Below are 27,929 nucleotides of genomic sequence, written 5' to 3' on the forward strand. Positions count from 1 at the left end.
TTCAACTAAAAGGCAATGCAGAAAGTATTGTGAATGCTGCTTTTAAGCCTCTGTCCCATAAAGGGCTCCCAATGTTTTCTCGTAACCTTGAATTTAGAAAGTCAATGTAGATTCTACCTCCGATTTCACGAACCGCTCTCGAGCACCTGTGCCAGCTCAGCTCTGCTCTGCAGGAAATGCACGTAGAGCCTCTTTTCATAAACATTATTAAGTCAGAGCTCGTTTCACAATCATGCACAGAATTAATGGGAGTCATGTTAGCATCTTCATTTCTCAACAGTTTTATTGCCTTTAAGAAAATTTTTGTAAAATATAAATACAAAGGCAGGAGATTTACTTACAAAGTTAAAACACAGATCTCAAACATAAACACACAATTCAGAAAATTTAGTTTATGTACAGTTTTCAAGCAACTTCAACATATGTTAGTTTTTCAATATTTTACAAGGTACAGAAAAAATAGTTCAAAGTCTTCTTTAAATAAAGAGCATAAAATGTTTAAACATATATAAACAATCCGGTTTGATGTGTGAAAACTAAATTTCACAGCTTTTAAATTAGGATATAAAAGTTCTTACAATTAGTTGATGCGTATGGATATGGTTTAATTTATATTACAAACTATTGAATTATATTCAATAGTGCTTACCTGGCCAAAGCAGGTAATTCTGTAAACAAAAAAACAAAAATAATATCACCAAGTGCCTTACCGAATCCTATCTCCCAAACAAGCCACATGACTTTGATCACATCACCTATAAAAAGTATGTTCTGTGTAATCAGTGCTTTGTATGAAACAAAGTCAATGTGTGGGTGTGTTCTCTAAAAAAAAAATGTTCCAAGTAATAACAAACTTATCCCAAAGCCTGTGTGCATTTAAAGAAACATTATATAACAATTTCGTAAAAACTGACTGAAGTTAAAAAAAAATTCTTCCAAAATCCATCCAACTGGAATTCAGATCTCTTATATAAAGGAAAGATATTTTCATATTTAATAGTGTCCTTTCTTTACAGAAACAATTGCATTTGAACACATATACATAAAGAAGTAATTGTATATAGCACTGTACATTAAACGGCCTGTTGGTTCACCAAAGGATGTCGAAGGGAGGGTCCTCATGTGGATGCAACCAATGAAGCGAGGAGCCCAGCAAAGTCTTGAGTTCGCTTGTAAACTCTACCAAGTCCAACAGCTCTTTGCTTTCTGGGTTAAACGCTTCAAGGTCCGTAGCACAAGCGAACAACTGGCTGAGAGAAGTCTGTTTGTAAAACTCTGCCTCTGTGATGGTGACGACTTCCAGATTGGGGAAGTTGCAGCGGAAGATGCGAGATGACATTTTTAGCCTCTTTACCACGTCTGAGAGCAAGAGCCAGTTTCGCGGTCTGTGGAGGCAAAGGAAAAAAACGTTCCAGCAACTGACACGAAGCTATTCAACCCTCTACCGCTCCACCGCTGTGTGACTGAGCCTGCCCTCCCCACACAAACAAACCACCCCCTCCAAGCCAAGAGCTTTGCCCTGGGGCTCACACACCGTGGATGCAGGTGCTGGAGCCTGCAAACCTGAGGCTTGTGAGCACGTGTGCCAGAAGCCGTACCAACGTCTCAAACTTTCACCAGTCTGAGCCTGGCAGCAAGTCAGGGGATGGCCAACAGTTAGAACGTGAGTTTCAGCATCTCTGACTTCCAGAGATGCTGATACAGAATACAAGCCATTGGAGGGTTATTTTTCAGGTTAAGAAGACAATTCTTTAATTTAATCTTCCTACTTTTCTGCTCAGAAAACTTGAGTTACATCAATCACCAAAGTAATGAGAACATGCTAAAACCTGCCCTCCTTCTTGATTACTATTTAGAACTACTTTTCCCACAGCTGTCATTAAAATGATTCAAATGACAAATGGTAGCTGTTTACTAAGCTAATTTATATCTTGACTATAACAGAGAATAAAACTTCTCAGGTCTTTGCTTATTATTATTATCATAGTATCTTCTGTAACATGTTTGACTTTATTCAGAGTTTAAACAAGTTCTGTTGCAGCACCTAGAACAGCAGTAGCACTGTCGTGTTTTGACAATCCCGAAAGTGTGTCTGTTCAGCAAAGCAGAATTTATTCATTAAATAAAATTAAGAACACTTTACAGACATCAATGCCAATTCAAAGCACTAGAACTGCTTGCATTTGGGGATGTTATACCAGGTGTCCGGCTAGAATGAGGGGAGGAATTTGTGTTCAAATGTCATTCACTCTGCTATGCAGCAGAGATGAGCTGCTGCCATCCCAAGCCCCAAACCTGTATGTGTTCTTACCCCTGAGAGAGACACACTTGTATGTTGTAACATGGCAAGGGAGGCTCATCTGAAAATTCAAACTCAAACACATCGCTAAAGCCATCTTCGTCTTCCTCACCCGGGCCAGGGGGGTTTGCCAAGACATCAAATCCGGATTCATCCTTCGGATCTAAATAAAATTGAATAAAGAGACCAAGTCAACATTTAAGAGACCACTGCAGGTCTTGCTTCCCTTCCAATAATATGATCTGTAAAAAAAATTGGTTTGCTTTCTTCCTAACTTCCTCTGCCACAAAAACAAGCCAGCCTCCACCCTCACCTGCTGCATGCTTTGGAAGTCTCCACATACAAAGAGATAAAGGGTAACATTTGCTTACCACATACAGAGCTTCCATAGAAGTCCCAGTACAAACCAGGGTCATCACCATTTCGACCTTGCAGGTCAGTTAAATACTCTGGAGAGGAAAAAACAACAACAAAAACATACTGATGAGAACAAAAAGCTGGCAAGTTTAGCAAACCGTGCATCATACAGAGTCCCACCATGCATACTTCAAGCCTTCCACCAGAAACACAGCATATTCCTGATGCACACCCTATGGAAGACATCATGGACATGCCATCCTCAAAACACGCCCGGAATTTGCTTCTCCCTGCATCCCTTCTCCCATCACATGAAACGATGACCACATATAACCACATGACATCACATAACCACCCTGGGTCTGACAGAGATGGACCTGACCTCAAGCTGTAGTAGCTAATAATGACCTTTTATTTCTGTGAAATGTGGGATTTGCCACGCTTTTTGGCCTGCAGTTACTCTGGACATCGATTTGGGGGTGAAGCAGTGGCCACAAAGAAACTGATGAAAAGATTTTTCCCTACAACTATGTTTAGGAGATCAAAGTATGCTACACAGACATAACTTGTGAGATTTGAACACTGAGTTGGTGAAAAAACACTGGGATTCAAGACACCAGGAAGTCTACAGTACTGGTGTCCTGACACACCTATGTGTTCTCTGTGCTGGTACATGGGTAAGTGCTTAAACTGATTGACTGTGAGTACTGGAAACTTCCAGAGGTGAGGTTAGTAGGGAAAACAAGTGTCTTTAATCAAAACGAATGGGAAAACTCTAAAAGTATGTTACAACATGGACACATGTTTGAAAAGAATGTAGGCATAATTTTATGAGATACAGAATGAAGCAGAACTTGCAAAAAATAATACACGGGGAAAAAAGAAAGACCATGGGAAACTTGGCTGTGCTTTTGTACACAGAGGGAAGCTCTGCAAGTCCCCTATCAGGAAGCAAGGAATAGGACTTTTTGGGGCTGAAACATCACCCCATGGCCATCTGCACCCAGGAGCCACCCACCTGTGAGGAAGGTCTCCATCAGCTCGCTGTGGGTCATCTTCACAATGGTCCTCCCCGAGTACGTCGCAAGCGTTGGGTCAGCACCATAAGACAGTAACAGGCGGACAATTTCTAAGTGATCATTTTCTACTGCATCATGGATAGGCCTAGGGAGAAGGGAAAAAAAGAGATCGCGGCGTTAGACTTTGACTCAAGAATTATGTAAATGTATTTGAAAAGAAACTCCTGACTTCAGACCAAAGTTATTTATAGCGAGTAACACTATTAATACAGCTGTCAATCGTCTCATTGTCAGTTTCACTCGCACAGCGCTCCTTCCCCTCTCGGTTTTTCACATCACACTGCTCGGGGCAGGCATTTCTGTTGCAGCTATTCATGGCCTTCCGCGTTTTGAGGGCCGGTACAATAATTACAGCCCTGTAACAGAAAGCAGGAGTTTGCACGATGCCTCACAAACATGGTTTTGCTGCAAGTCGCTCTGCCGCTCCAAATCTCTGCCCATTTAGCAGCGTGTTGCGCAGCACAGGCCCATTCAGCCTGCCTTTAAAATTTATTATACGTAACGGGGAGCAGTCTGGAAGCAGAACCTATCGCCCCCTGACTAATGAAGACGTGCTAAATCCCATCATTTCCCAGGACAGCGAGGAGCAGGGAACGGAACACAGCCAAGCCCAGGGGCAAACAGCCACAGCAACTGCGCTCCTCTCCCTCCCTTCAGGCTGCTGAGCAGAAACGCGGCTGCCCCTGCCAGATCACAAGTCTAGAGAGAGAAGGACGGCTGCAGCCAGCACCGCGTGCTGCCTGCCTGCAAAACTCGCCAAGCCGCATCACAAGGAAACCTCATCTGGAAGTGGAGCAAGAAAAGCCCGGGGCCCTGTGTGCCAAGTGGTGCTGGCTGCTCACCAGGGCCGAGCCCCCCACCACACGCAGCAGCATCCCTGCTATGTGAGGACTGCATTGGCGTGGGCTGGTGGCCAGGGAGTGAGCTGGGATTGGTGGCTATGCAAAACAGTGAGGGGCCGGGGCGCAGAAGGGGACAGCTGCTGCCTTCACATCTATTGCAGAGTGGGGCTGGTGGGAGGGAGCTTTGAGATGCAGCATCTCACGAAGAAATACATTCCAGGTGTGCTTATTCCAAGTGCCTTCCAGTAGGCTGTGATGTAGGATGATTAACACTGGGGACACGAAGCACTCACACTTGCTTCCATCTCACTGGAAAGCTGTGCACAGTTCTGCTGTTAACATGCACACGCTACGCAGACATTAAGAGGCAAATACAGAGAGTGTGGAGCTCATTCCCTGCAGAGGGAGGGCTCACTCCATGCCAAGGGTCAGAGCACCCCTCATCAATCTCTCCAACATTGCACTGAAACAACACGCCCTGAGAAGGATGGTGCCATACTGCCTTGCAGCCCAGGCAGCCTCCCCTCAACACTCGGTGCATGTGCAGCAGCAACACTCACCCACATCAAAACACTACCATGCCCATTGGCACAGAGCATCCCATGCCAAAAACCTGGCAGGGCACAGGAAAGGTGCACGCAATGTTCCAACACTGAGTACATTTCTATCCCCTACTCACTCATGTTACTGCAGTTTTTAATGGTGAACTGTTTTCCATTTTATTTCAGAATTAGGATTTTCTGGTTTCATTTGGAGTGGGGGAAGGACTGTGGGTTTATTGGTTTGTGGGTTTTCTTGTTTGTTGTTTGCTGTCATTTTCTTTTTCTTTTTTTTAACTGACTTACCTAAGTGGCTTTAGAAGCAGTAACGAATTCAAGATGATTGCTTAACTTATTAAAAACAGCACCTCAATTGCTGCCCGGTGTTTCCATCGATTTAACAACGCCCGGCCAAGTTTATTAAAGAAGAAAACCCCAGGAGGGACCCTCTCTCCCCTCTGTACAGCTGAGCAGGGTGCTGCAACCGGGCAGCAGTAGGGCAGGCAGTGGGATGGAGCAGCTCCATCTCTGCCGCCCACAGAGCACCCTGGCACAACCTGCATTTTATGAAAGCTATGAGAAGGAAAGGTGCAGCAAGGTTGTGCAGAAGGAGGAAGAACGATAAATAGAAGGAAGCAAAGGAAGGAAAGAAAATGTTGGCAGGGAGAAAAACGGGAGAGATTCACGCAGATAAAGCAGTAATGGGGCACTGACAGGATCCTTTATTGCTAGCACAGCTTTTTGGCAGGCTCACCGGTGGGATCGCGTGAAGGATACCCACATCTGCTTCTCCCACCAGGGCAGGCAAAGGAAGGAATGTTTCTCTGTCTTGACGGGGCATACCACCCTATTCGTAAGTTGCAGAAGTGAGTGCTGGAGCTAGCAACTTTCTGACATGAGAAAAAGATCCCTGTGAGTCCTCTCCTGCACTCCTTTGCCCATATAATCTTTTCTGCCCTGAGCACTGATGAAATAAACACTCTCTACCCCTAATAGTACCATTAACAGCAGTACAGTTTGTTTTTAAAACATACCCTTCAAAAAGGCCCCAGAAGGGTCTGGGGACATTCAAGAGCAGTGACATCCTACAGCAGACGCGCATCTCAGCCACTCTGATGTACCATCCAACCCTTACTACTATTTTTACTGCTCGAGTCAAGAAAACATTTCATTGGGGGTTTATCATTCCACCACCAAAATTATAAACAATTTAGACCAGCCGGGTTTTGCTCACAGCCTTCCAGGCACCATCCAGATTTCCACACTGCAGCAAGAGGCTTCGTTACTCCTACCAACACCAACCAGAGGGCGTGGAGAGAGCCACCTCAGCACGTTGTCTGCTGGCAACAGCTCAGCATCCCCCAACACACATTTAGGGAAAAGGAGGGAAAACACTGCAGCCTGTTTCCCTACATAGGGAAGCACAGCAACACAGACCCAAGTGTCAGGAACTGGAACCAAACCGAGCCCCCCTGACACACTGACCAATGGTGACACTGCGGGCTCACGCTGGCTGCCCAAGCAGCATGCTGAATGAGCTCACTATTGCTGCCCAGGGACTCAAGAGCTCCCAGAGCGACCAAAAATACCTCTGGCTGATGAGTGGACTGGGGAGGTGGTGGAGGGGACAACGAAGCACATTCAGCGCAGTTACAGAAGCAGGGGTGGGGTGTTAAGTCTTTGATGATGGGGTTTCTTTTTCTTGTTTGTTTGCTTTTAAGACATAAATATCTTCCCAAGGGGGCAACACATTCAGGAATCTAACCATAGCCATCCCTGTTCATCGCAGGGAAGTTGGTTTAGATGGCCTTTAAAGGTCCCTTCCAGCTCAAACAATTCTATGAATCTACAAATTGGAACCTGAAAAGCAACAAAGTTGAGAAGGATTGACACCGCTTTTCACCCAAAAGTTTTAAGGATGAGAACTGGTTCAGGCTTCAAGATCAAAATGCGATTTGTCTTATGAATGCCGGGAGCTGCTCTGGGGAGATGGACAAGGCTGGCCCAAGTGAAAGCAGAGGCAGCGCTGCTCAGGCACTCCCCACCAAAGCCTCTGCTCTCAGTTCTGTTGGTAGTCGCACAGCAGCATCAGGCTTGCATGCACCTGGGATTTACACTGTCCACGGGACACAATCTCAAAAAACACTAAGCCTGCCACCAGAAAGCAAAGGGAGGCACAAGTTGAGTTCTGACAGCAAATCCAGGGTCAGACTATGCACTCCTAAAGTACATTTTCTCCAAAACAACTTTCACACCAGCCAAGATTGTTCCTGGAAGATCAACTCCACCTTTGAACTGAAACCCAATCCACACTTCCAGGTGGCAGTGATGGCACAGCTCCGGGTGGTTTGCTATCTGAGTTATTCCGTCAGTGGGACAAACAGCTTTGGGATCCCTTCAAGGGGGCGCTGGGTGCCCCTGGGGGGCTCCTCCAGTGGCTGCCTTGGGGCAGCCGTTGGGGCCCTGATGGACCAACCCCACAGCCCAACTTTTGTTCTGCAGACTCCTCCCTTACCCAGCTAATGCATGAAGAGCTTAAAAACAAAAGCAGCAGACCTTAGTCATGCTGATTTTCCCTCCCCAGCTATTGGGATGGTGATGGCAAATGTGATAAACAATTTGAGATAACAAGCAGCAGGAGCCTGGTGGAATACAAAGCGACCTGTCCCCAACATGAATAGCTGCGATCAAGTAATGCATATTCGGGGGAAAAGTTATCCCAAGGTCAGCCCCGCAGAGGTGGCCAAAGGCGGGCTTAGGGGTCCGGTAGGACTTTCCATTAGGAGACGCACCAGGAGCTTAGAAAAGATGCCGAGCCACATGCTCTACATCCTCAAAGCAAAATGGAAAACATAAAACAAAACCAATCTCAATATCTATTCTGTGAATACCCCTACAATTCTCTTAAGGGAAACAAAAGCCAGCACTGGCACTAAAAAAATCAATCCAAAATATGCAACGCACAGACAATATGGTTTAACAGCTAAGCAAAACAACATTTTTATATAGCACCTATAGGGCTTGCACAACCAATCGCTGCAAAAGCCTGAAGTGCTCTTAAAAGTAACACCACTAACAAGGCAAAGACCACTCTTTTGGCACAATTCAAAGGACCTGGAGCACGGACAAATGGAGCTGCAGCTCAAGTATCATTCCTTCCTGCCCTGCAGCTGGGGATTTCACAAACTCTTTAAAAAAAAAAAAAAAAAAAAAAAAAACTTGTTAAAATTCCCAGGAGAAAAAAAAAACCCACATTGCGCTGAATTTGAGGCACAACAATTCCAGCACTCCATCACCCTGAGAGCCTGAGGCCTGGCCCCAAAGACAAGGGGCAGAGCAGCACTGCAACCCTGGGGGCTTCATGCAAGCTTGGGGGCAGAAGGCAGAGGGACGAAGCACATCCCCACGTGGCCATCATGGTGCTGGGTGCTGCTCACCTGGTTCCATCCTGCGCGCTGCAGTTGACATCAGCCCCGTACTCGAGGAGGTGCCGCACGATGCTCAGCCAGCCCCTGGCACAGGCCTCATGCAGGGCACAGTAACCTGCGTTGTCACGGTGGTTGACATCGCAGACCTTGTTTTCCAGACAGTACAGCACCACTTCCTGGAAAGAGCAGAGGACGAAAAACAGACACACTGAGTTATTTGTCACTGCACGGGCTTCTCTTCTCTAAAGAAAAAGATTATGGAGGAGACGACACACACAATCGCTATGATAATTCCATGCGTGGGGCTGGCAGCAATGCTTTGGCCCGTACACCTGCACTTCTGAGTGCAGGATTCTGCACGTGCAACAGCATCGTGGCTAACATCAGTTGGGATTGTAAAAGGAAAAAGCACGTGACCCAATGCAAAACACATTTAACAAATAAAGGACAGTTTACTATCAGGAAACAAAAAAGCCTGGTTCTGTCATCACCGGGGAAATCCCATCTTCACCCACGCTGATTCCTGGGTGGAACCCAAGTGGCACCAGCTCCAAACAGCGAACCCAGTGCTGTAAACTCAGCACCATTCATCCTGCAGTCAGTGCACCACAGTGGAGTCCAACCAAAGATTTGGGGTGATGCAAGTCTTCCTCTATTTGTGCAAAAAAAAAACTCAACCCAATCTGGACAGACCTGAGAGGAGCTTTTCAGTATCTGAAGGGGAGTTATAAGAAGAAAGGAGACAGACTCCTTGGCACAGCCTGTTGTGATACGAGGAAATGGTTTCCAACTAAAAGGGGAGATTTAGACCACATATAAAGAAGTTTTTTATAATAGGAGTGGTGAGGCACTGGCACAGGTTGCCCAGAGAGGCAGTAGAAGCCCCATTTCTGGAGACACTCAAGGTCAGGCTGGACGGGGCTCTGAGCACCCTGATGTAGCTGCAGGTGTACCTGTTCACTGCAGAGGAGTTGGACAAGACAGGCCTTTTAGGGCCTCTTCCAACTCAAACAATTCTGTGATTCAGTGATTCTATGATTTTTAAGTGATGCTGTAGGCACACACACAGCAAAATGAAAGCACTGATTGTGCATTTGCTGCTCCCAAGGATTACAAAGTACAGCAAGGATCAGGGGGCCCTTTGCTTTGTCAAAAGACAAAAATTCAGCGAACACTACGCACAATGCAGATATTTCTCCTGGCTTCAAATCCAGCAGAAAGCCCGCAATCAGCCGCGCTCCCAGCATCCCTGACCTGGGGACTGGTATCCAGGATACAGCATGGAGCCATGCTTCTCACAGGCCCACGCCAACCAGCCTGAGAATGAGAACGGAGCAGCCAGAAGCCATCCCGCCCTGAGTCTTGGCCACCATCATCCCACTCATCGCCCCCAGGGCCAAGAACCAGCCCAGAGAAGAGGATGCTCTCACCTCATGCTTTCCCAAGGAAGAGTGGTGTGAAATTTTACCCTAAAGGCATGACTTTCCCTGCACACCAGGCCTCCCTGCCGGGCACACAACGGGTGGATGGTTGCAGGCAGCAGAAGCCTGGCCACGCTCAGCGCCACTTTTAGCACGCAGTTACCGTTTAAAATAGCTTTTGCAGCTCGGAATAAGAAAAGGGCCTTTCAACTATTTCTGCAGAAGGAAAAGGCTTGTTTCAGGGCAGAGGACCCACCACTGGCCAAAAACGCTAATTCTGTCGGGCAATTCTACATTAAGAAGCTATAAGAAGAATGCCATTAACCACAAAATGTAACCATAAAGCCCATAAAACTCTACATTGTTAATTAATTAAATGCCTCATTAACTTTTTCTTAACATGATTTATTCAATTCACAAAAAAATTAGCCATCGGTGGCGAATGTGGGGACATGTGGTATTACAAACATGCTTTGGGTTCCACGAGCATCTCTCACCAGCACTGGAGGAAGGCCATGAAAGTGCAACAGGAAAGCTCAACGCCTGTGTGGGTGCTCTGCTCTGCTCCCAGACGAAGTACAGACAGACCCACTGACCGGAGCAGACACGACAACCTGTGGTGCTCGGCATGGGGCTGGGCCCCAAGGCAATTCCCAGTGTCAGCAGAGAGAGCCCACCAGAGCCTTTGCCCCCCCTACACCACACATTTAACTGCCTTCCCAAATGGGACTTATTCCCTAATCTACCAGAGAACTTCCCAAGTCCAGGCACGGACTAAAAAGCACTGAGCAAGCACACGGACGGGCAGCCTTTCTCCCGTCGCATTCATTACAGAAGCTGCTTGTAATTTTTTTCCGAAAAGCCTTTATGTTCCCTGTAATTCCCCCTCCTCTTTTCCCCCTCCACAAACAGTAAATTACAGTTTTAAGACTACTATTATCTCAAGTCATTTGTTTCAAATGGTGAAAACGTAATGGATTCAAGCACGACCGCAGGCTGATGCGCAGGGCCTGGCGCAGACTCCAACCAAGGAAGCGCACGGCTCTCCCGCAGCCCCGGGTTAGCTGTGAGCACAGCGATGTGCCTCTGAATGAGCCATGGCCGCCCCGCGGCACCACTGGCTCTGCTGCTCACGAGGATGGCAGAGAACAAGCGTCTCCAGCTGCCACAGGTCACACACTAGCAAATGAGCTTGACCCACCAGCTTGTTTTTTGTTTTGTTTTTTTTTTGTGGAACTTCTTGACCACTGCAATTTTTCCAGGGGATTCAGCTTCCTACTGAGCACAGCAGTGCAGCTGCTGGCTAGCAAACAGGCCAGACGCAGAGCTCCCACAGCTGCTCCCACTACGGCAGCCATCCCCACTAACAGCCACAGAGCTCTTCCCCTGCTGTGCTCCTGGGGAGATCCAGAGCAGCCGCCCTCTGACAGAAAATGAAAACCCCACCCAAACACAGGTCCGCTCAAGGCTTTCGGGACCTTCACCCTGGCTGCTGGCTGCAGCCATCCTGATAAGGGCTGCAGCCAGCTCCTGCTATCAGCAAAGCAGACAGAAAGCCCTCAGCCCCTGCTTCAACAGGACCTTGGCTCATCACAGATTTTTTTAGAAGCTCCCCACTGACCTGAGTGCAGCACAGAAAGCAAAGTGCCCAGTGTCCCGTGGCAGCCCACTATGCAACCGAGCGCTTGTCCCTGAAGATGCCAAGCAGGAAGAAAATACCCACTCACAACTAACACTGCAATATATTTTGGCTTTGGATCCATGGGAAATTTTAGATCTTAAATAATTTAAATGATGAAGATTGCCATAGTAACATTGTAGCAACTACTGCTCCTCCTCCCAGCTAGAAGTGCCCCAAGCTGGAAGCAGTTGTGCACAGGACACACACCACAGAACCACGGAATCATAAAAACTGGAAAAAACCTCTAAGATCACCCAGTCTAACCTCTAAGACCAACCAGCCCATCTCACCATGCCCACTGCCCATGTTCCTCAGTGCCACATCCACAAGGCTCTTGAACACCTCCAGGGACAGCAACTCCACCACCTCCCTGAGCAGCCTGTGCCCCTGCCTCACCACTCTTTCTGAGAAGAAATTGTTCCTAATATCCAACTTGAACCTCTTCTGGAGCAAATTGAGGCCATTCCCTTTTATCCTACCTGGAAGAAGAGGCTGATCCCCACCTCATCACATCCTCCTTTCAGGTGGCTGTATAGACTGGTAGGGTCTCCCCTGAGCCTCCTCTTCTTCAGACTGCACAATCCCAACTCCCTCAGCTGCTCCTCGTAAGACTTGTGCTTCAGACCCCTCACAGCTTCACTGACCTTCTTGGAACACACTTGAAGGCCCCAGTGTCTTTCTTGCAGTGAGGGGCCCAACCTCCTGCCTGCCCTCTCCCAGAGCTGCAGGCCTCCCTCCAGCCCCGGCCACACAGAGGCCATGCCCAGGCTCCAACAAGACCTTAAGTTCTGTTGATGCTCAGACTGATACCACTAGTGCTGATGTTGAGGCTGTCCCTTCACCCAGCCACTGAGGCCACCCACACTGAGGCCAGGAATTGCACGCTGCTGCGCAAGGCCTGGCACTGCATGACAACACCTCCCAGATCTACATACCCAAATACAAGTGTCCTGAGCAGCTGAGCCACTGAGCGCATCACTCTCCGATTTCCATAGCACCAGGGGGCTGCTCCGTGAGCAGGAGCAGTGCTGGGAAGCTCCAGGCCGCCGGCACAACATGCCTGGAGCGCTCCTGCAGTACATCTGAGCGTGCAGGAGGACACTGAGTGCTGTGTCACACACCCATCGCTCCTTGGAGAAAAGACGGAAAAACAAAAGCCCGCTTCTAAACCACCCGCTCCTCAGCCAGGGACAAAGGCAAAAATGACACGGCTCATTAGAGATCACCTAAAAAAATAAAAGCCCTGGGTTCTGTTTGCAGATGGTTCGCATTTAGGCGGAAGCCAGGGCTGCTAATAGATCTTCACCCCGTGCTTGCAGCCCTCCCCGTGGGAGGGGGGAAAGGTTCCTGCAGTGCACCAGGCTCCCACCCATCCCACTGGAACACCCTTGGGCGCAGGCTCACCTCGTAGCCCAGGCGGGCCGCTCGCTGCAGCAGGGTCTCGCCTGCGTTCTTGTTGACGATGAGACGGCGGGCCTCAGGCGGCATGGGCCGGCTGGGGGGGGGCTCAGGAGGGGGACTGGCCACCTGCAACGCAGCAGGCTGGGGAGGCGGTGGGGCGGGCTGCAGCCGCTCATACAGCTTCTGCTCATAAGGTTTGGCGGGCGAAGAGTCGCAGTCTGAAGTGGGCTCCGTGCGCTTCCTCACCTTCTTCGGCACCGCCACCTGTCAAAGCCATCACCGTGTCGGGGTTTTGTCTTTTACTTTTCCCTCCCCGCTTTTACAATGCAGCATTTTGCCGGCAGAGAATTACACCCTTCTGCCGGCGCTGAATTTTTCTTAAGAAGGCCCTGCAATGGCTTTTAAACGCGAGACTCCTCCATCCCCACAGCAGCAGATCAAACACGGGCAGGGTAAGGAAAGCAAACGTAGAACGTGCAAAGCACGCACAGAAACGCCAGCGCGGAGCACCGCTGCCTGCATGCACGCAGTGCAGTCGCTCTGTGCGTTAGCTCTGCACACGGAGTGCTAGTGGGCAATTAAGGCTAAATAAAGATACCTTATCTTCGGCATTTTCGATATCTGTGGTGTCATCCCCTGTCAGGGATGACCTCCTCCTCCTCTCCTGCAGTGCCAAGTGTTTTGTTTTACACTGACGTTTCCCTGATGGCTTCTCGCACTCGGCGTATTTCTGCAGCAGAGACTCAGGTTGGAAATCCTCCTCTTCGTCTGTGTACAGCCCATCTGTCTTCCGGCTTTCTTTAATTTTCTGCTGTTTGGCAGCCAACCTCGAGGCTGGAGTGCAGCTTGGCTGAGCCTGCCTTTTGCTGTTTGCATTGCTGGATGAAAGGCTCTTCATGTGCGGAGACACTGGGAATACAGGCAAGCCTAAACGGGAAGGAAAGGCATTACACGTTGCATGGCGCGTTAAAAGCAAAACATATTGCTAGCACTTAACACGAACTCCTTGACTGCTTAAGAGATCTACCAATTACATTTTCAAATCATTAATATTTCAAGCGTGCCGCATTCCAATTGTAAACAGCATCCTGCAACCTAATGTCCGCTAACAGTCGCGACGCCCCAATGCGAAGAGCTGCACTCAGCTCCCTGCTGCCAGCACCCAGCCGGGGAGCGGCCGCTCCTTACCTGGGCTGCCTGCTCCAGGCACTGGGAACCCAGCGCTCCGCACCTGCGCCCCACCGGGCTGCGCCTGCAAGGATGGAGCTGGAAGGGGGAGAGGGAGAATGGAGAGTGTGGGGGAGTCTGGTGGGACAGCAGTGAGGGCAGCGAGAGAGGGAGCATCCCTGCAGCGGTTTTAAGTCAGCACAAGAGAGGCCTGCGGCAGGACGCACTCAAGGACAGGTTGGGTTGGTAGAGGGCTTGTTCTCATGGGCCAAAAGCCACGATGAGAAAAAGAGTGCAAGCAGGTCTGCAACAAAACAAGGACAGGAAAGTTGACTTTTTATAGCCCGAATTCCCCTCAGGAAGAGAAGCGAGATGACCTCAGAACCAAGCCCTTTGCAGAAAGATGCACTAAGGGCGGCTGGAAAGGAAGGGACACTTCAGCCTGACAATGCCACACCACTGAGAGACGGTGCGGAAAAAACCCACAGCACTTGAAACAGACTCTTCTCACCGAGGAGTCTCTGAAGTGATGCTGCTTTCAGAAGAGAAGAGGTGGCAGAAGCAAACAAGGCACCAGGCTGCTCCCAGAACTGAAACCTTTATTTAAAGAGGCGTGATCCAGAGCCAGCTGGTAACAAAAAATCTAGAATGCTCTTCACACTTCTACCTTCCCTTAAATAGAGCTGCAAAGGCAACTTGCAGAAGACTTTCTGGACTAAAGATGAAAACAGAAATCCCTCACTTTGGAGCCACTTTCTAGAAAAAGATGCACATGGTGGTGTGCCAGCCAGATGTCAGGGAGTTTATGGGACACATGATGTGCAGACTGTGCACCAAAATCCAGTGAGCCTCCAGGATCTGCAGCTGGGCAGGATGCCTTCCAGCTGAGGGCTGAGCCCACCACTGTGGGGCCATCCTTCCAGCACCACAGATCTTTCTAACCACGATGGGAGAGCAGCAAGAGCAGGCAGGAATATCCCTTTAATATCCATGCAAGTTAAAAAACCCAGCCCCATGAGTGATGTGGCTTGTGGTGAGCTGACTCAGAGCAGGGCCAGCTCCCTGCCCGCAGGCTGCAGGATGCCTCGGCTGCTGCCGGCACCGCGGGCCATGGCTGGAGTGCTGTAGGAGCGTGCCTCCCAGCACGGCCAGCACGTGGGAGCAGCCACAGAGAGAAACGGCCAGGGAAACAGGGTCTGCTCCTGCATTAGAAACACCTGCTTGAGGCCAGAGAGAGAAATTTGAGGACAGGTCCCGGGTGAGAAGGAACATGCAGAAGTCTCCATCCTGGCGTGACCACCACACAGTGAATGCTCTGTTGTACAACAGGGAAAACTTCCCCACCCTGGTAAACTACAGATTTAAAGGCTTACACTTCAGCGAGGCCAGCAAAGTGACCTGAACGGTTTCTAGAACCTCCACATACTGGCCATTGAGGAGCAACTTAGATGGGTTTATGGTTTTATGAGAGGCTTCCAAAACCAGAAGGCTTTTCATAGTCATGGGGCGACTGAATCTCAACGCCTCTGAAGCAGGGCACGAATGGGGCGGCATCTTTTTCTCTTTCCCAAGGTTACGTGTTAAGAAAAGACTGCCACTGCCTCAGGAGGCATTGCGGGGGAAAGCCGAGCATCCTCACACAATGCACCTCCTTGTTAGTGACCCTCGTTTAATCTCTACAAGATATCTCTTTCTGGAAGTACAAAGGAGAGCAGGAGATGGGCAGGGATGTCTGAGCGGATACCACGCTCACCAAGGCAGCACATAAAGCAAGGGAGGAAGAGTCAAAGCACCTTTTAAACTGTCTTGATCTTCTGCTCCATAAATCCTTTTGGAGAATTTCCCCAACAGTAAGCATCAAAGTTTGGGGTTTTCTGCAGTTAGATAATCATAAGAAGTAGTAAGATGGGCAAGAAGCTTTAGGACAGAACTGAAGCTGGCAGCTTTACGTGTGACTGCTTTGGAGATGCCACCCAGGAACACTGTCTCCAGTGCAGGGTGACCTAGCTTCAGTCCTGCCCTCGGTGTGGGACAGCAGGACCCCTTCCTTCTGCTTCTCCCTCTCAACAGGGTCTCAGCAATGCCACCAGCTTGATGGAGCTGCCAGCCCTGGGGGAGCCCAAGCATCTGCCTGGGAGCTGCCCCACCATGGCCTCTCCCCAAGACAGGGACTGAGCAGAAAGGAGGAGAGAGGGCAGGGAAAGGGGACACTGGGGAGACAGTCAGAAACAAAACCAAAGAAATGGGATGCCCCTTCAGGGAGTGACCCACACAACAGAGCCTGAGTACCATGGGGCTAAGAGGATGCCTGGAGCAAACCATCCAGGCACCTCTCAGGGAGGATGATGAGCCTGGCTCAGGCCCCAGGAAGAAGAGGCAGGGAAGCCCAGCAGAGCACAGAGTGACGGAGACATTGGGTTCCCAGACACACCACTGGTAGCTGTCCCAATGCTGCCCACCCCACCACTCTGATCCCGCACCCAGACTGACAGTCTGCTCCCTCCCAGCCTCCCTCGCCCACCACCACCATACACACCCCCCATCTCCTCTAGAGACACAAGCTCTATCTCCATGTTATCTACAAGAGGGTTATTTAAAGCCAGAAGACACACACACGCACAAACACGTAGTTACACACACATACACAAACACATTTGCTTGTCTGCCAAGTATCAGCTACGGTGCAGCTCGTACAGAGGAGGTGTCAGTGCTTACACAAAGATAGAGAGATAGATACTTTTAAAATAAAGCTCTCGACAGTTCCTTAACATCGGTGGCAGCATGCGTCACTGTAAATGCTAAAGCCAGCGGGTTTCCCTAGTAGTCTCTGCATACCTTGTTCATTGTCACTTGTTTTGAGGGACTCTTCAGACCAACTTCTATTGCTTTTGGCCTCTGACCTTTTCTTGGTGTGCCTTTCTTCTGTGAAGTCTTTGACCTTTGCAGTGGCCTCTGGCTGAACAGCCTCAGCTAAATCTTTCCTGCTTTGCCGGCCCAACTTGCCGGACGGGGATCTCTCTGGTGACACCTGCTGCTCCCATAGTTCCCTAAGATGCTGCAGGTGACGCTGCTTTTTGGGATGGAGCCCTGTTAATTCAATGCACACCTTCAGGTTGGTCACCTCATTACAATTGGGCTCTTCTAAGTGGTTAGAGGAATTGTTTGTCATTTCCCTCTCAGGCCAGTCATCTAATGGAAAAATAACTAAAAATTAATCAAAAGGCCCCCTCAACTTAAAACAAAAGCTACATTTCACTTTCGGGGCATATAGTCTCACCGCACTATGCATTTTAAAGGTTCGCTCATTAAGGGTTACATGCACTACAGTATCTCGCACTGCTGTGGCTACAGTGTCCAAGGACTAGTGCTTTACCCGTGTATACCAGGGTTTTTATATATACGTATATATATATACATGCACATATATATACATACATATATATACATATATATAACTTTAAGTGAAATGACAGTGCTCACATTAGCAACTATCAAGTTCAAAAATGGAAACACATTAAGCCAAAGGGATGTTCCTTTCACGAGACATTCCATGAGAGAGACCACAGCAAAATGCCACCTTACCTTTGGAACTCTTCTTCTTTTTTGCCTTTGATACAAATTCATCCTGCAGCTCGTCCACAAAGCCCTCGCTTTGGCTGCCATCATTTTGCACTCTCTCACCAGAGTGTTTACGCTTCCTGTCCAGACGCGGACATGGATGTTGGCCAATCTCTTCTGTTGGCTGGTCTTCCGCTTTGTCGTATATAGAATGTCTCTCTAAATAACATTTCTCATTTGAGAGATCTTTTTCCTCCAGAGCTTCGAGAAAGTGACCTTGGTTGTTTTCTGCACTAGCAAAGTTACCTAAAAATGAAAGAGAATAAAGACGTGGTGAGTGCAAAATAATTCATTGTGAGAAAGCTGAGCTCTCTGATCTCCTCAATGTCATCTCTATCACGAGTTAGAGTTTATGAGGCACGCAAGTAAACATGGAATCATACTTCGGGACAGCTCTCTGGTCAGCCTAACCCAGCAGCTTTCTCAACCGCTCCATACAAATCCACAAAAGTAGGATTATCACTGTTGTTTACACACCAGTTGGAGAAGTACAAAACTCACAATGCTTGTAGCCATAGAAACATCACAATATATTTTTTAAAATAAAGAAACATCTTTACATATTGAAAGCACAGACCCTTTTCAGCAGGCAACCTCGCCCCCGAGCCTTGCTAAGTAATAACCCAAGCTACACTTTGCAATGACTTTCTTTTCAAAAATACTCTCTGATTATAATAATGCATCATTTTTCCACTAATTCATAATTGTTCCCACATCAAAATGCAGATTCTGGCTTAAAAGCATTTGTCCCTTCTTCTGGAGATGTAAGTGGAAAACTGCGCACGCACACTCAGACACGGGAATACCACTAAGAATAGCGATGGTATTTTGCAAAAAAGCACTACTTGAATCCAAGGTTATAAAAAGGCTTCCTCACATAAAGCAATCAGACAGACGTGATCCTTATCATTTCCTTAAAAAAAAACAAAAAAACTGCACTCACTCAGGGAGGTATTCCCAGGGATAGCGACCAGGTGAGCACTGAAAGGCGTGCTAGGATGTGGTCTGGCAAGGCAACACAGAAACACTGTGCTGTCATACTTTCTGTGCTTGGTCCTCTTCCCCAAAATTTAAGGACAGAGTGATTTTAAATGGATGCTTGGGTCCCAGGCCTTTCCCCAGGCACCTGCAGCCCCCAGTGCAGCCTGAGCGCATCCCTCCTTATCCCCAGAGCTGCAACTTGGTGCAGCTCTGCCAACACTCGCTGCTTTCACCATACCCTTCAAATGCAGAATGGGCAGATGGGGGGAGGGGGGGAGGAAGCAATTGCCCCTCCCTAATGAGATTTTTCTTCATTGCATCTTGGAAAAGGCTCCAAGCAGCACCCAGCAGTTTGCAGGCACCAGCAGACACCTCAGAGTTGCTCGATGCCTGCAGGGCTGTTGTATAAAACAGCAGAAGATATTTGGCCAAGAAAAATCACAACACAAGCTGACTTTTTCCAGCCACGTGTTGGGATGTTCAAGCCACTCTGCTATCTGGCACCCCCACTTCCCCCAAAACAAGAATGCATTTGGGAAGAAGCCAGCAGACACCTCCCAATGCAGCCCGCACAGGGTCGCAGGCAGCAGCAGCCCGTGGAGGCTTTGGTCGCTCTTAATCTTCAGCTTCGCAGGAAGCAGCGATCTAATTCCAGCCCGCTGCCACCGCAGGCAACCACCTCCGTATTAATTCCTTCTCTGCCGGAGGAGAGAGGGAGGGCCTGGCACGGGGAGGCAGTGCCGAGACACAAGGCAGAGGGCAGGGACGCCCGATCAGTGCTGGCTGACAGCTCTCCCCCACTGGCACTGCTGGCAGGCTGAGGAGCAGTGACATAGCCAGACCCCTGTGCTCGCTAATCCGTGTTGCATAACTGCCCCGCAGAGCTGAGCGGGGCCACGGTGCTGTGTGGGGCTCATCCAAGATCCCTGTCAAGTGGGTTCCTGCAGCCTGTGAGGAGCACTGCGAGCACCGAGCCAACAGGAGGCCTGGCAGCACTTGTGTGCCCAACAAGGACAAGAAGTTGTTTGTGCTTTTAATCTGCCTTCCTGCATTCAGGTGGGGTATAAGGGAGAATTTCTTCTCAGAAGGAGTGATGAGGCAGTGACACAGGCTGCACAAGAGTGGGGTAGTCCTGGAAGTGTTCAAGCAAAAGTGATTGTGGCACTGAGGGACGTGGGCAGTGGGCATGGTGTGATGGGCTGACAGTTAGATTGTCTTAGAGGTCTTTTCCAACCTTAATGATCATGCAAGTACAATATCCTTTTCTCTGCTCTAGGTGAAAAACAACATGCTTTGAGCCTTCCTATCCTCATTATTCAACCAGCGAAGAGGTAGCCAGAAACAGAGGATAAATGCTGAGTTCTCATAGCAACACACCTCTACGAGCAAGGAGATTAAACTCTCAAACGTGTTCCTGCCTCAGCCCTTAAGCATCGCGACTCTCACTGCACCGCGAGAATCACCACAAACCATGCCTGCTGTCCTATGACACCACGGATGAGGGGACTCCTTCACACATGGCTTCTGCCCGGAGCCACATCTCAGTATATTGGCTCACGAGAAGCAGCTCCACACGCACAGCAAAAAAAAAAAAACATGCACAAACTTTCCTTTGTTTTTTTTCCACCTTCCTGTTGCCGTCAGCTGTATGAGACTGGGGCCTCCCATGCAATGCAAACAAGGAAACACATCGTCGTGTTTGAGCTGCAGTTCTTTTGTTCAAATAACATGGCAGCTAAAAACAGCATTTCCTCTTCCCCGCAGCTACCTTGTACTGCACTCACTTAGGCAAGGCAGTCTTTATGCATACCTGTGCCGTACTGACAACCCAAGTGCTACAAACCAGCATCCAGCATCCAGCATCCAGCACCCAGCACCCAGATCACGACACAGTCAGAAGGTCAGCTTCAGCACCAAATCCAGAGCATCCAATGTGTCAGAGGAAACCCAGTTGGTTTTGTGTCTTTCTTCTCCAAGCATCTCTGCTTGGGAACTTCCCCGATCTGTTTCTGCCTGCCCGAACAAACACGCTACCGCTGTCTCCCTGCACAGCCATTTTTCCTCCTTTTTTGCATCGTGTGAAGGCAACAACTGCACAGGGCACGGGACACGCTCGCTGCTGTGACCTCTCATTTGCCTAGGCATACTCACAGCCCAGCAGAACAGATGAGCAGAAGGCTGTTGGGCCACATGCACAGTGGCACCTCGTTCCGAAGCTGCCCACCAGCCAACTGCAGCTTTCACTTTCACACACAGAAACTGCTTCAACTTTTTTCCTCACGCCTTAAAACCAGGTTTTTAACCTATCAGGTCCCATTCTTCCCAGTTAAGGATTAAATGGGCAGCGTCTTCCTGCTATAAAATGAGATGAGCGGGTAATTATGCTCCCCGATGAGGAAATTCATGGCTTGTGGAATGCATTCAATCTTTCACACTCCGGTATGATTTTCAGCATCGCTCCGAGAGCTGTGCTGCACGCCAACATGCGATCATCACATGCCCGTATTGATGTGCGTGTCCATGCCAATAGCTTAAATCACTTGATCTCCGAACAATTCTCTGACTCATGACATATGCATCCTATAATTTATCGTGTTTGTGCTATGGAAATGCACCGAAGAAGCATTGCCTCAGCAACATTTACAAGTCACCTTGGCAACAAAGCAGCTTCACCGCTGTTCTCATAATGCCCAGGAAAACCTGAACAAGATGGGAGAGAATCAAAGCACCTCAAGTTAGAGGTGCTTAGATTTCCTCAGCTTAGATTTCCCCATATCAGGGCAGTACACCACCTGCCTAAAATCAGGCATGAACCTCTGGCATAGCACAGTGAGGCAGTGCTGCAAAGCTCAATGCTGCCAAGTCAGTGTAAAAGTTGAAGGAATCAGGTACAGCCTTCATTTGCTTCAAAAATAAGTCAGTGTTCGTGCTTCACACCTAAGCAAAACAACCATTCTCGAGGGTGCCTTAACAGAAGAGCCTGCATCCCATCAAATGCCTCTCCAAGCATCGCCTTGCCACGTTACCCAGCCTGCTGTCATTGCACCGGCAGCAGCAAGCTGGCCCCATGCTGCAGGCACATTAGCAAGCTTTCACGCCAAACACAACAGCGTGGTTAGGAACTGGAGGAAATGGGAAGCAAACAGCATTTCTCCCCTGATCACAGACAACAAGCATAAGAGCGAGGTGCGCGTGGCCCTGCTCGGGCAGTGGTGTGCTGAGAGCTGCAGCTTGAGCCGTGCAGAGCCGCAGGCAGCCAGGGGCCTCCTGATTTATCTGCTGCTGTCCCCGGGGGCAGGAGGTGAAACACCACGATAAAAAACGTACTGAGGGCTGAATGTGTGCCTGTAAACACTGTCGGTAGCACGGGCAGGCATGCTGGAGAGGAGTTCTGATGTTAGGGGCTTATAGCTTCAGCCAAACTCTGAAACTCCCCCCTAACCAGAGCACATCAGCAGCAGGGAGGCACAAAGCAACAAGACTGAGTACACTTCTGCCTCAGACACGCTGTAGCCAGCAGACTCGGGAACGGGAGACCTCCACAAGTGATGGATTTAAGGACGTACTGCAACACTGGCCTTTGATGAAGGCAGCACGGGGGGAGGAGGTGGTGAGGGGCAGGCAGCATACTGTGCATCCTTTCCTCTTGGATCTAATCGGGAGAGTGCCAGTTGGGTGCTGCCCTTCCTCCTTACAGCCACCGCAGTACACTATGATGAGGGAATTCCCACCCAGCTCCTCAGCTCAGCCTCCTCCCCAACCTGACGCTGCTCCACTCCGACATTCAGAACCCCCCCGCCTCGCCGCCTGGCCAGACCAACCCTCATTCACACTGCTATTTCATGGCAGCAATGCCACAGTAACTTGATTTAGGTGAGTAACGGAGCAAGCACGATTGACTGGCGTGCTCTCTGCCAAAAAGCATTAAACAAAGACCAGAACAATAATTCAAAGTTATTAAATTGCCCGAATAAATTTCCTACTGGCCTTACTTGCGCATCCCTACCCACAGCAGCACACACATCCCTCAGGCTGCCCAACACACACACTGACAGGGGCACCACAATGCCCACGCTGCGCTTCCCCTTGTTTAGCGATGCTTTCAGTGCAGACTTTTTTCTGGAGCAGTTAAAAACAAAGTAGCAGCAGGGGGAACCAATCCTTTCCTTAATTACTTCGTAAAAGAAAACCAATTTGGAAACTGATGGAAGCCAGATGCTTACCAACAGTTCCCAAAATAAGAAGCGATTTTGCCCACATAACGCAAAAAAAGCCAACACCAGCTATTTACTGACGCTTCCCCGCCTCCAGCGCTCCATCCCCAGTACCACACACCCCCAGGGCCAGACAGAGCCACGAGATCTGTACAACTCGCACATGCAAGACACACAGATCACCCCACGCCAGTTCTGCCCCAGCTGCTGCGGCACAGACACACAGACACATTTCCGAAAGCCATCGAAACATGCTTACATCTGTCATTGTCATTTTGGTCAGCAATGGCATCTTCCAGAGCGACAGGCTTTGGCTTCTTCTCACTGCTTCCTTTCAAGTTTTCCCAGTCTGCCTGGCTGAATCTGCAGACCTCTGAGTCTTTGGTAGCTGTTTGGCCTTCTCTCTCTTTCATCTCCAACTCTGAGAAGCGCATCATTGCACGCTAGAAAGAGAATTCATATGAAAAAAAAGTCTTGCGATAAAAGCGCCTTCATTTACCTTACCTTCTATGAAAGTATTTCCAAAGAAAAAGCTGAGCCAGACAGTTAGCGTTAGAGTTTTAAGCACCTGACTTGTCAGTGTTCTAGCATCGATATGCAAACAGCCACACAATTCCTTCTTAGATCAGTGTATATATATGCATATATATATATATATAAATGTATACTGTATATAAAACAAAAACATTCCAATTTGGAGATAAAAGGAGACAAAAACAAAAAGAAATTAAAAAAAAAATAACACAAAACTGTACAATGAATAAAGACGACCATGGCCCACAAACTTCCCTTTGTGTATTTGGAAATGAAATTTAACTCAAAGGTTTATGTAAGAGTCTAGTAATAAAAATTTGAAGAACTGACCTCACAGTAAGCAGCAGGTAGACATAAAATACTGTCCTCTTGTAATCCTTCCATCTATGTAATTAAAATGGGCACTCAATGGATCATTTAGATAATTTCATCCATTTTTATAAGCATCAACCACTTCTTTTCTTAACAATGCAAAACAATTTGGCTTAACTCATCTGTTCATTAAAAGTAAAATACCTTAAGGCTATTCCTACACAGCATCTCTCTGCCATCCCTCAGCATCAGCCTCGGTGCTGCCCCTACTCCTGACTACTCGCTCGCATGGTGGAACCGTAGCGCAAGCCCCACTCCTCCATGGCTGCTCTCCTCTGCACCGCACGGCACGCCTGGCATACTAATCACAACTTGGGACACACTTTGCTAGCTGGCACTGCCGGCTGAGGCAGAGATTACAGCCACCACTAGCGCTGCCATAGCATGCACTGCATTCCTGCTCGATTCCCCTCCGCAACTGCAAACACATTTCATACATACATTAACATTTCTAGCAGATCTTATTAAGAGCCCTTTAAAACTTACTCGTGCATACATACATGAAAGTCATACATGCTATTCTTTACGCAACCTCGCTTTAATTAACAGGCTTCTCGCGCTACATAAAACCATTCCTGACAAGCACGCCCTAGCGAAAGAATCCCTGTATTTCCCCACCTGCGCTGCTGATACCAACTGTAATACTTGACTGTGACTTACTGCAGAGAAATAATGGCAAGCACCGCGCGTTGCACCGCAGGACTCACCTGTAGTGCCCGCTGCTCCCGGCTGAGCTGACTCGAGTCCGCGTACAGCTCGGTCGTCACGCACTTGAACCGGTCACCTACATAACCAGCAGAGTTCGCGATGCGTTTTGCCAGTTTAGATGGCTTGGGTTTCAGTATTTTGCCATCAGCAGAGTCTGCGTCATCGGGTCCATCTTTGGTATAGGTCTGGTTGGTTTCGAGGCTGGGCTGCGTGGTGCCCAAGCAGAACTGCTTGGCGTCGTCCTGCGCTTTGCCAAAAGTGAGCGCGGGGCCATCAGTCTCGTGGGCAGCCTCCAGGAAGGCAGGCGCAGGCTGGAGGGCCACTCTCTCTTTGCCCTGAACAGCAGATAGGTCTTCTTTCCTCAAACTGAACAACGCTGAGCTTGGGGCTTGCTTAAAATTATAGCTGTCATGCAGATCACTATTCCTTCCGAACTCAATAAAATCCCTGTGCTGAGATGCCTGCTCTACCTTGTGCTTCGTTGGGTCGTTAGCCTGACCACCACTCTCAGCAGCAAATCCAGATTTTGCTAAGCTTGCCTCACTTTTAGAGTCCTGCTCATCCCGCAGGAGCTCTGGGAAGAGATGCTTGTCACTTTTGGAGGAGTTCTTGCCGTGGCCAGATCCCTGGTGTAACTTTACCATCTTATCGCTGGACGCAACCTCATAGTGCACCTTGCCACCTGCCTCCAGCAGCTCAGGAAGCCTGCCACGCAATGAAGGATCCTCATAGCGTGCCCGCTCGTGGGACCGCGACCTCCGCTCTCCCTTCTCCTCCTTGCCCATCTCCAGCGCTGAGTGCTGCAACAACATGGGGTGCACCATCCCCATGCCCAGTGCGTCCTGGTAGGTCATGAACTCACTGCGGCCAGCTGGGAGGCTGTATGGGAGGCCAGGCTTGGGAGCAAGGTGGCCCGGGTAGAGGCTGCCGTTGGGCAGCAGGACTGGGTGCGGGTAGACATGCCCCTTGCCGTGCAGGGACAGAGGGCTGATGGCAAGGCCCTCTGGGACGGGGTATGGGAGATAACTCCTGGGGTAGGGCAGATGTGGGGAGCGGAACGCCTCGTTGGGCGGCAGGAAGATGGGGCTGGAGGCCAGGGCGCTCTCAGTGGCTTTGAAGCCAGCTTCCTGGCCGCAGGGCTTGGTCACCTTATTGCTGTGCTTGGCCGAGGTGGCCAGGGGCTGCCCTACATGCTGGATGACTGAGGCTGCACTCTCCATGCCACTCCTGGCCGCCTTGGTACAATCTGTGTTGGCATTAGGAGCTGGTGAGGCCGAAGCTGGCCGTCCCCCTGCCGGCACAGTCCCTGACACACTGCCCACCGCTGCCTCTGTGCCACCCATCCTGGGGCAGGAGGAGCTCCTCTGCTGCGGGATCACCCAGTCCAGTGCCTTGTTCTTTAGCGTGACACTCTTGCCGCTCTCCTCACCAGGGCCAGGTCCAGGAACTATCCAAGAGGAAGGTGCCGTGCTGATGATCTCGGGCCGGTATATGGGACAGGTCCCAGGGGAAAGGGTCTCCTTCTGGGCATCACCCCCCGGAAGCAGCGGCCCACCTCCCGCCCGGCCATGCACCAGTACTGTCGGTGGCATTTTTTTCACATGCTCCACTTTCCCAGCACCTTCAGCATCAACAACCTTTGCTGACAAGTCCAGGGGCTTGTCAGCAGCATCCTTGGCCGGGGCCTGCTTCTCGAGCAGCGGGGGCGAGCGGCCGTCCTTCCGCTCATGGCTGGCTTTCCTGGCATGGGGCACCGCCTGTGCCGGCCCTTCAGCAGCCTCACCAGCCTTGGGCAGCTTGCCGTTGGGCAGCCGGGCAGGTGGGAAGTCACCACCCACATTCAGGTAGGGCTTGGGGAGCGGCACGGAGGAGGAGGGCGACGTGGCGATGCTGGGGAAGTGTTTGTGGAACTCGGCGTAGGCATCCCCCACCTGGGCGGGCAGTGGGAGGCGAGGGGATGGCCGGGGTGAGTGCGGCAGCAGGAGCGCAGGGTCAGGCGCCAGGCCACTGGGTGCTGGTTTGGCAGCGGGGACGCGGGGCTGCTTGCTGTTTGGCAGGTGTGGGTAGGCGTGCGTCTCGACCGGAGCACCGGGGCTGACTCCCATCTTCCATGACAGACCCTTGTCTGGACAGTGCACCAACGGCGGGATGGCTGGGGACGCTGAGGCAGCCGAGATCCTCATGGGTGAGGCGAGAGAGGATGGGATATGGGGGGTAACATAGTGGGAGGGGGGCAGGTAGAGGAAGCGCTCACCGTTGGTGCAGACAGGCGAGTAGGCCAGGTGCTGTGGCAAGCTGTAGGTGGACTGCTGAGGTAGCAACGCCTTGTACATGTTCAACGAATACTTATTTGGTGAGTCAAGAAAAGGGTAGATGGTGGGCGTCGCGCCCTCCATGTAGGGGTTCACCCAGGGGAGCCGTAGGTAGCTAGCACCATTGACGCCCAGAGGGCTCTGCTTGTCGCTCGCGGCTCGGTCCAAGCCCAGCGTTTCTCCCGTTGGGACTGAGTTTTTTTGTATTCCAGGGGGCGTTTTGTAGATAGCGCTGAAACCATTCGGGCCTTTTCCAGAGACAGCTGCGTTTTCTATTGCCTCGGGGGCATTAGACTTAAACTGTATCTCTGGATTTCTTTCAGGAGTAAATCCAAGACCAGCTATAGAACCTGTAGCATCCCGCGACTTTTCAGAGCCAAGTCCACACAAGCTGGAATAGACAATGCTACTAGGGACCCTGAGTCCTTCTCGCATAAGTCCAGACCTGTCCATGCTCAGAGCTGCCAAGCTGTCAATTCGATGGGCTGTAGTTGCATCCACCTTCACAGAAGAAGAAACGGTTAGCTGTGCACTCTGATAAAAAAAGGCTACCGCACAAACTACAGATATGCTGTCATTCTGAAGAGAATCACCACCAAGGCAAGCAATCACAGAAAACACACAGAGGATGGCCACGCTGGATTATATGAGAAGCTATGGAACAAAACAGTCCACTACAAACATCAGTAAAGATCTCTCTATATCTTCAATTCATTGATCAGAATCTAAAGCTTGAGGATCCAGAGCCCAGAAAGCCCAAACGTGCCCAGAGCCAGTGCCTGGCAGACACCAGCTCCTGGCCTCCAGCCCCGGCAACTCAGAATGAGGCTGGGAGCATGTAGAGCAGAACTCAGGGGAGAGCTGGAAGGGCAAGAGGGAGAGCCTCCTCCTTCCTCCTCCTGTCGTCCTCCTCCAGGAGCTCCCCCTCCTCCGCAGCTTGATTGCAAGGCATCTGAGCGCACAGAACAGAGCCAGG

At 49.8% G+C, this 27,929-nt stretch overlaps 1 protein-coding gene across 6 annotated transcripts in view; it reads right to left on the minus strand.

Annotated features, from left to right (window-relative positions):
- Positions 1–307: 307 nt before the first annotated feature.
- BCOR (BCL6 corepressor) overlaps positions 308–27,929 on the minus strand; it is a 58,819-nt gene continuing 31,197 nt past the window's right edge. For 2 of the 6 annotated variants that reach the window (XM_042866605.1, XM_042866604.1), the window contains exons 4-15: positions 24,641–27,454; positions 23,892–23,945; positions 23,287–23,470; positions 17,797–18,078; positions 17,050–17,403; positions 13,646–13,974; positions 13,051–13,311; positions 8,554–8,720; positions 3,675–3,820; positions 2,671–2,748; positions 2,312–2,462; positions 308–1,385 (exon numbers count right to left, since the gene is read on the minus strand). In XM_042866605.1, the coding sequence (XP_042722539.1) occupies positions 1,091–1,385; positions 2,312–2,462; positions 2,671–2,748; positions 3,675–3,820; positions 8,554–8,720; positions 13,051–13,311; positions 13,646–13,974; positions 17,050–17,403; positions 17,797–18,078; positions 23,287–23,470; positions 23,892–23,945; positions 24,641–27,454 (5,115 nt within the window). In that variant the 3' untranslated portion in view covers positions 308–1,090. The remainder of the gene's footprint in view (positions 1,386–2,311; positions 2,463–2,670; positions 2,749–3,674; positions 3,821–8,553; positions 8,721–13,050; positions 13,312–13,645; positions 13,975–17,049; positions 17,404–17,796; positions 18,079–23,286; positions 23,471–23,891; positions 23,946–24,640; positions 27,455–27,929) is intronic. The other 4 variants (XM_042866607.1, XM_042866608.1, XM_042866606.1 and 1 more) reach the window with 4 other exon arrangements.

Source organism: Lagopus leucura, unplaced genomic scaffold, assembly GCF_019238085.1.
Source record: "Lagopus leucura isolate 7727_CA_CO unplaced genomic scaffold, USGS_WTPT01 Super-Scaffold_100001, whole genome shotgun sequence".
Lineage (NCBI taxonomy): Eukaryota > Metazoa > Chordata > Aves > Galliformes > Phasianidae > Lagopus > Lagopus leucura.